Source organism: Cicer arietinum, chromosome 2, assembly GCF_000331145.2.
Source record: "Cicer arietinum cultivar CDC Frontier isolate Library 1 chromosome 2, Cicar.CDCFrontier_v2.0, whole genome shotgun sequence".
Classification (NCBI taxonomy): domain Eukaryota; kingdom Viridiplantae; phylum Streptophyta; class Magnoliopsida; order Fabales; family Fabaceae; genus Cicer; species Cicer arietinum.
This window is the reverse complement of record NC_021161.2, coordinates 36,956,589-36,964,982: the sequence shown is the minus strand read 5'-3', so window position 1 is coordinate 36,964,982 and position 8,394 is coordinate 36,956,589. Positions and strand designations below refer to the sequence as shown.

Sequence of the window (8,394 nt, the reverse complement as noted above, 5' to 3'; positions counted from 1 at the left end):
CTTTCCCTCCAAACTCCCAAACAAAATTGAAGTTGAGAGGAGGAAAAGCAATGTTCGGTATATAGATATTTAGCTACCTAGTTGGAATCCTATATACTTTGGATTCCACTCACATTCTTAAACATACACAATACATGACAGTAATAGTTCAGATAACTTGCTCCATGGATAAAGATAGTTTCCAATGGTTCATCTATCTGATAAGGATAGATGGAATACTATATATGTATGTTTTTCTTCTCTTTGCTGATTTCTTTGTTGCTCTTTATGCTAATTTTGAATCATTTTATCATGTTATGTATTTGAAAAAAAATGCATTATGTATCAGAGAAAAGTGCTTGAACGACGAGAGTTGATTTGATCGATGGCTACAGTGGGAGTAGAAGTGAAACAAGCACAGGGTGCACTGGAGGAGAATTGCTCTGCCAAACCTACCAAATCGGGCGAGGGTCTCCGCCAGTACTATTCTCAGCACATTCATGATCTACAACTCCTCCTCCGCCAAAAGACCCATAACCTCAATCGTCTCGAGGCTCAGCGTAACGATCTCAATTCTAGGGGTATGTTAATCTTAACCCCTAATCCTCTTTTTTATTCTTTAGTTTCTATGTTTATCAACCATTTTTTGATTATTTTTTGTCTCTTCTACAATAATTCAAATCAATAGATAACTCTGTTTCGGAATTTTGTTGCTATATATGATGCTATTGTATTTCACAAAAATAGAGCAAAAGAGCCAATTGCAAATAATCAAAAATTGATGCAAGTGGTTACTGATGAATGATGATAATCATATCAAACTGCAGATTACATTATTGATTTATCCAGTACACGATATAGGGGGGCAGGCGTGGGTTGTGGCCTCCCCCACTTTTCAACTTCATGTTTTCTGTTTCACATACTTATTAGAAAAGTTATTTAAGAAGTTTTTTTTGGCTGTAAAATCATTTAGGCTATCAATTGCTATATCACTTTACATGCAATTACTTATACAAACACACACACACACACTGATATATTTAAATTCATCAATCCTTAACTAATTTACTATCATTTTCGCACCTCCAATAATATAATGTATTAAAGTTGTTTTGGTCTTACATCTTCACAGTTATTATCAAATTTTTTTCTCCCTCTCCTCCTAATAGATTTCTGGATCTGCCCCTTATTCAATTGGAATATCTACAGTGAGGATGCTTCGAGAAGAACTGCAGCTTCTTCAGGAGCCTGGTTCATATGTTGGTGAAGTTGTCAAAGTTATGGGCAAGAGCAAAGTGCTAGTCAAGGTCAGCTCATTTTCCATTTCGGTTTCCTTTTGATCAGCCCCAATGAATCAAAGCTTTTTTCCTATCATTATCATCTGCTTGATTTGACATCTCTCTTGTCTCTTCATTATTCATTGTAGCAACTATTTGTGTCTCCCTATCTACAAATAAACACGAACGTTGTTTGAGCTTCCACTCTGAATCATTAATTAACATGGTTTTGTGAAAGCTCTTTGTTTATCTCAAGTAGAATGCTATCTGAAGGATGAATATCTATCATCTGCTCCATTGTCTTTAGTGTTTCTCTATTTTTGTGGATTACGCTTCTTATCCCCTTTTATTGGCTAATCTAAATAATTATCACGTGTTTGGAATTATGCATTGTAGTCTTGCTTACCTGCAAAGTGCAAATCTTTTCTGTCCTTACATCGTGTTGAACCTTGCTTATGTGATGTTTTAATGTATATTTCTAAAAAATGGATTCTATACTTTCGTCTTACGTCTGAATTAGGGGTGGGAATAGGTCAGGTTGCTTGACAGGGGCCTATGACTCGATCTATTAAAATCCCGGCTCGGCTTGATCCGTTTAGTAAAAAGGCTAGGCTCAAGTTTTTTTAAAAACTTATTTATTTAAATAGGCCAGACTCAGGCTCTCTAAAAAGCCTATTAGGCCTATCAGTCCGACCCATATATATATATATGTAGTTAAAATATAATATTTATATATATAGTAATAATAAAATGAAAGGCTTTTCATATTTTTGTTATAACTCTTTATTTCTTCTCTTTAAGAAAAGATTGTTTATATTTATGTAATAAAAGACTCTTCATTAAAAATTGGAGTCCTAATTTTTTGTTGTCACTTCCTGACGTCCATACACATTCTCCTCTCTCTAAACCATTGTGCTATAAATTCGACGTTTGTGTTTTATTCTTTTATTTTGTTTATAATTATTGTTCATATATACATCAAGTTTGTTGGAACAAAATGTCCTATTTAAAAGCTTTAACCCAAAATAGGTTTTTTAATAGGCTAATAGGTCAGACCCGACTTTACCATAGGCCAAACCAAGACTTAAAATAAAGCTTTTGACGGGTAACAGTCCAAACTCAGACTTCAAACTTTTTTAAGTATGCTTGACCTATTTAAGCAAAGCTCGGGCCGGTCTGGCCTATCCCGACCCCTAGTCTGAACTCATTACTTTATCTAATGGCTGACAATATTCATCCGTGCTTGAAACTAATAAAACTGGATTAAAATTCAAGAAAAAATACTGATTTTTCCTTTACCTTTCTTCAGGTTCATCCGGAAGGAAAATATGTTGTTGATATTGATAAAAATATTGACATTACGAAGCTTACTCCATCAACTAGAGTTGCACTCCGCAATGACAGTTATGTGCTTCATTTAGTTCTGCCAAGCAAAGTTGATCCATTGGTTAATCTGATGAAAGTTGAGAAAGTTCCCGATTCTACGTATGACATGATTGGTGGTCTAGACCAACAAATCAAAGAAATAAAGGAAGTAAGTTGCATACCATTCTTTTGATATTAGTATTTTAACTTTAAAGTTCATTATTTGTTGAGTCTGGTATATATCTACTCTTTCTGTCCCTTACTACGAGACTCACTTTTAAGATTTCGTTGTCCCTTAATACAAAATTCTTATCAAATTTTACATTTATTAAAAATTTGTTTACAAAAATACCCCTATTTAAGAGTAATTATGGAAAAGTAATAATTTGTGACAAATTTATTGCTACACTTCTTTTCTTAGTATTCGTAAAATACCCCTATTTAAGAGTAACTATGGAAAAGTAATAATTTGTGACAAATTTATTGCTACACTTCTTTTCTTAGTATCCGTAATTTTTGTTTGTGGGTCTTATATATGATCAAATTTGCAGGTCATTGAGCTACCTATTAAACATCCTGAGCTGTTTGAAAGTCTTGGAATAGCTCAACCAAAGGTAATATAATTTCGCCTCTGATTTATGGCTGAATTTTACATCCTACATAGCTGTTAATATTTCTGTTGGTTTACTCTCTTTTACCATATCGCAGGGTGTCTTGCTCTATGGGCCACCTGGTACAGGAAAAACATTGTTGGCTAGGGCAGTGGCACATCATACTGATTGTACATTCATCAGGGTGTCTGGTTCTGAATTAGTTCAGAAATACATCGGAGAAGGTTCTAGAATGGTCAGAGAACTTTTCGTTATGGCCAGGTTAAACTCTTCACTCAACCTCCTGAACTCATTATCTGTTACCTCACAGCCAACATAGAAGGAGAAAAAAAACATTTTCTAGACTTTGCGGAAGTGAAGGTTTTTCAGATAGACATGAGTAAACTCATCTTAGGGTGAAAGTAGATCCGTAGTAAATCAGTTTTTGAATTTCAAATCTCAAGTTCGTTGTATAAAATGTGTGATTGGAATTCGATGTGCATATTTCGTCCCTTTTCCAATGTATGATTGTAATTTGGTGTGCAAATTTGTCCATTTTCCAATATCCACAAAAGAAACTATGCCTCACAATTTTAATTCACAAGTTTCCGTGCTCAGTTAATGTAAAAGAATAAAACGAAATATTCTGTCTGCAGACTTGCTTAACCAATATTATATAATATGGATGAACACTAATTTTTCACAGAGATCATGCTCGATGCCTCTATCTGTTATCTTCATCAACCAATATAATCATATTATCATGGAAACTACTCTTTTTTAACAGGGAGCATGCACCATCAATTATCTTCATGGACGAAATTGACAGTATTGGATCTGCTCGGATGGAATCTGGAAGTGGCAATGGTGATAGTGAGGTGCAGCGCACTATGCTTGAACTTCTCAACCAGTTGGATGGATTTGAAGCTTCAAATAAGATCAAGGTAATACATTTGCTTTTAATGATGCTATAATGCATTAAAGGGAATTCTAAAGCTGGTAACATGTTCACTGTAGTAAATATAAATTTGTAACATGTGGATATATATCATATATTATATCTGTGACTCATTTAAGATATTCATTCAAGATTTGAGGAAACTCTGAAGAGAAACGTGCAATTATAGGTTTTGATGGCCACAAACCGGATTGATATTCTGGACCAAGCTCTCCTAAGACCTGGACGGATTGATCGGAAGATTGAATTTCCAAACCCTAATGAAGAGGTTTGTATCGTTGTCTTCATGTTGTCCTTTGATATGATTGTACTGTGAAAGAAGATGCACCTTTTGCATATGTAACAAAGTTCCTGAAAATGATTATTTATTTTTATGCAGTCTCGCCTGGATATTGTGAAAATCCATTCAAGAAGAATGAATTTAATGCGTGGGATTGATTTGAAGAAGATTGCTGAGAAGATGAATGGAGCATCAGGTGCCGAGCTTAAGGTATATTTTCATGCCACTCTATTATCATCTTAGAATTTGTCTTTGTCGAAGCTATTTGTGGCAGAATAGCTGAACTCCTTTGCTTTTGTAAATCATTTCTCTGTTCGACTTATTCGGACAATGACTGCCTTTTATTTTCGTATTATAATATTCCCATCCTGCCAAGCATAAGCACACACATGTTCACTTTGTTTGATGGACAAGGTTTCAGTGAAACTTTACATGGTTAAAAGTGGAAGTAAAAGCTTCAACTAAAAAACAATAATGTTATTGTTTAAGTTAGAATCCATTCTGCAGATCCTGTAATTCAGGTAGAATTGATGATGTTATGGAAGAATTAAGCCGGAATGCTGTATGAAATAGGTCATAAATCATATTGTAAAAATGAATTTGAGTAACCATTCTTGCTGATGAGAATGTAGAGTAATTAGTCTATATGTTGCTAGCTTAAATTAATTCATTATTATTTCAAGTGTGTCCTAACCTAACCTGGCTGATACTCGATTTCGGATGCCGCCTTTATGCAGGCTGTGTGCACAGAAGCTGGAATGTTTGCTTTGAGAGAGAGGAGGATACATGTGGCACAGGAAGATTTTGAGATGTCTGTGGCCAAGGTGATGAAAAAGGAAACAGATAAAAATATGTCATTGAGGAAATTGTGGAAATGATTTATATTCATGTTTCAGGGGCAAACACCTTAGGGTTTTATTTATTTATATTCTTCTTGCTTATTTTGACCTAGTTATTATGTATCAAATCATGATGATTCTTTGCTTGACTTAAAATCCATCAAGTTTTTGTTTTTAAAAGTAAGGCCCCTTATTTTCAAAACTTGGCTAATATGATTATATGATCAATTTTTCTTTTGTTTAAAAAAGTAAGGCCTCTTTTTAAACTATCGATTTTCATGAAAATACTTGAATGTTAGACAGATTGGATTGTAAATAAATTTTACAAGTTTTGGTTATAAATAAATTTAGTAAATTTCTTACAAAATTTAAGGTGATATGAGATCGAGATTTAGAGGGGTTGTGAAACTTTTGACAAAGATAGAATAGAACCATAAATATTTGTGTCTATGAGGTGTCAGCTCAATGAGAGATATAAATTTTATCTAGAATTTTGCAAAATGACCATAACTTGTTAATTACAAACTTATAGATTTATCATTAAAGCAAACATAAAACCTAATTATAAGTTACTAGTGTGTGATAGTTATGATGTAACATTCTTTACTCTGAATTTTTTTAAAAGAAAATACATGCAAAATTCAACTTGTAAAATTATCAGTAATTTAAATAATAAAGAGAAAATGTCACAATTAAAACATATACAATTTTGCTATTCACACTTTCCTTTTTGTTGCCTACATTCTTCAAATTTTTCATAAAAAACGAAATACAAAAAATGTATTTGATTATTTATATTATTTTTTAAACCCTAATTTCTCTTTCTATCTTCATCTTCTACTTCATATTCATATTTATCGTTTTTTCTCATACCCTTTCTCATTCTTCCTTCATTTTTAACAACTTAAATGTCGTGAATTTAATATGTGTATGTGAACTGAGTTTGCATAGGAACGTAAGGTTGTTGGTGGAGTAGTTATATCAATAACAATCATTAAGTTTCACATTTTCGTAAGCTGAAGTAGGGTTTATAAAAACTACTTATCTATTTTACGGTGCAACGATGTCACTATTCATGCGCAATAATTACCGTTTGTATTGCATTATCTTGTAAGTTGTCAAGTTTTTGATAATGCAGCATAAGGGGCATTTGTTTACACCTAAAAATAAGAATTTTACTAGCTGAAAGCGACAAGCAGTCGAAATGTGGGTCAATCGAATTTCCCTTAGTCAAAGTAAAGTTAGATAAATAAAAGACAACTAAATATGAGCCAGAGCTCCACGAAGGTCACAAAGGCATAAGAATGAGTCAAAGCTTAGTAGAATTCAATAATTTGACAATTATACTCGTATTCCGCATTTTGTGTTCACTAACGATCAATAGGGAGACACGATTAAAGGAAACAACATACACATGTATTGTCTACGAGACATGTCGTGAAGATTGGAAAGACCAACTGATCGTGAGGCGCCACAAATTTCTAGAGCCACAGGAGTTATCACTCATTACTCGCATAATTAGCCGAACAAGACTATATATATGTAGCCATAACTTATAGGTAGCAGGACTCCCATTTGCCTATAAATACCAATACTTGTAATTGTTTTCAACACATAATCAATCAAACGATCATTTTATGTATATGTATCTTTTCATTATTTCATTTTACTTTATGCATTCTTTAGTTCAGTAGCTTAAACACTAACACGTTGTATTTAATACTTTTTGGAGTTATTGAGAACCATAGTTGAGAGACATAATTCCTTCATTAGTGTAATTGTTTGAAGAAAAGGAGATGACAATTAAAATCAATCAACCAATTTCTTTGGTTCTTAGTACCAACAATTTTAATAATTTTTTATTCCAATGTATCGTAACTTTAGAACGGATGCGTATTACAGGTTGGCAAACTCCAATAGTGAGCTTTTGTTAAAGTTAAGTTTTAGCCTTACAAGCAGGCAAACTGCATCTAAGCATGGTAAAAAGGATCAACCCTCTTTGTTTTGCCTCGTCCGCCATCAACCCATTTAAAATAGCACCTAGCTCCACTTCTTGACGGGTTGGAGGGCTAGTGGATTGGCCCGTCAATAATATAATAAATGAAATATATTGATTTTTAGACGAGTTAGTTATGTCAAAATAATTAAAATTAAAAATTTAATGTAACCCAACAACCAATCAACCATTATACAAGCATAAATACTCTAAATTTATAATGTTGCAGCAGAAAATTGCAAATGGTTAGAGAAAAAATAAATGAACCAGTCCAACTTGCCCTCACATTGTATTTTCAGCGGGGCTGATCAACTTGAGTTATATGGTCCAAAATCTCAACTCATTCCACTTAAAATAACGGATTAAATGCATTCTACTTAAAATAACGAATTAAATTGATTTAACTCAACATAGTCCACCCATTTTATCACCTTTAAAGTGTGTAAGACCCATAGTTTTAAAGTATACATTCTGTATTTTTGTGTATTTTGGATTTTGGCTCGAAGGCTTTTTGGCCAAAGTTAATATTATTTTGGAGTTTATATGATCAAAAAGATATTTCGATGCCGATTAGAATTACTCGTCGATAAATAAATTAAATTAAGTGCGGTGAATCCTTTACAGAGAATTTAATGCGTTACGGGTAAAATGATAATTTAACAAATATCTAGATATTTGTTTGAGATATTTGTTAAGTTATAATATATATATATATATACGTTTGTTTGGAGGGAAAAAGAAAGGAAATTAGAAGGAAGGAAAAGGAAAAGAAAAGAGTATATAAAGGAAAGAAGGAAAAAGGAAGAAAAGAAAAAGAAAGGAAAGAAAAAGCAAAAAAGTTCATCTTCTTCGTCTGTCACGCGACCCCCTTCTCCCTCCCTCCTTCATTTTCGTTTTTCTTTTCTTCTTTTCTTCAAGATAAGAAACCCAAGGTTTGGTGAGTGTGAAAGAGAAGATTACTCAACTTCATTCTTCCTCTTTGATTTGAAAACGAAGAAAAACGGTGTTAGGGATTTCAAAACCGCCAAACACAAACCTTCCCGTTTCACCTAGATCTAAGCTTCGTTTCGCAAAGGGATAGAAGGGAAAGTTGCTCACCACCACACTACG

At 33.2% G+C, this 8,394-nt stretch overlaps 1 protein-coding gene across 2 annotated transcripts in view; it reads left to right on the top strand.

Moving 5' to 3' along the window:
- LOC101510544 (26S proteasome regulatory subunit 8 homolog A-like) overlaps positions 1 to 5,468 on the top strand; it is a 6,741-nt gene extending 1,273 nt beyond the window's left edge. Inside the window, exons 2-10 of one of the 2 annotated variants that reach the window (XM_004490412.4) lie at positions 329 to 560; positions 1,189 to 1,286; positions 2,566 to 2,790; positions 3,173 to 3,235; positions 3,330 to 3,493; positions 3,999 to 4,155; positions 4,339 to 4,437; positions 4,549 to 4,659; positions 5,187 to 5,468. In XM_004490412.4, coding sequence (XP_004490469.1) covers positions 365 to 560; positions 1,189 to 1,286; positions 2,566 to 2,790; positions 3,173 to 3,235; positions 3,330 to 3,493; positions 3,999 to 4,155; positions 4,339 to 4,437; positions 4,549 to 4,659; positions 5,187 to 5,327 — 1,254 coding nt within the window. In that variant the 5' untranslated portion in view covers positions 329 to 364 and the 3' untranslated portion in view covers positions 5,328 to 5,468. Of the gene's footprint in view, positions 1 to 328; positions 561 to 1,148; positions 1,287 to 2,565; positions 2,791 to 3,172; positions 3,236 to 3,329; positions 3,494 to 3,998; positions 4,156 to 4,338; positions 4,438 to 4,548; positions 4,660 to 5,186 lie in introns of both variants that reach the window. The other variant, XM_012712947.3, reaches the window with a different exon arrangement.
- Positions 5,469 to 8,394: the final 2,926 nt, after the last annotated feature.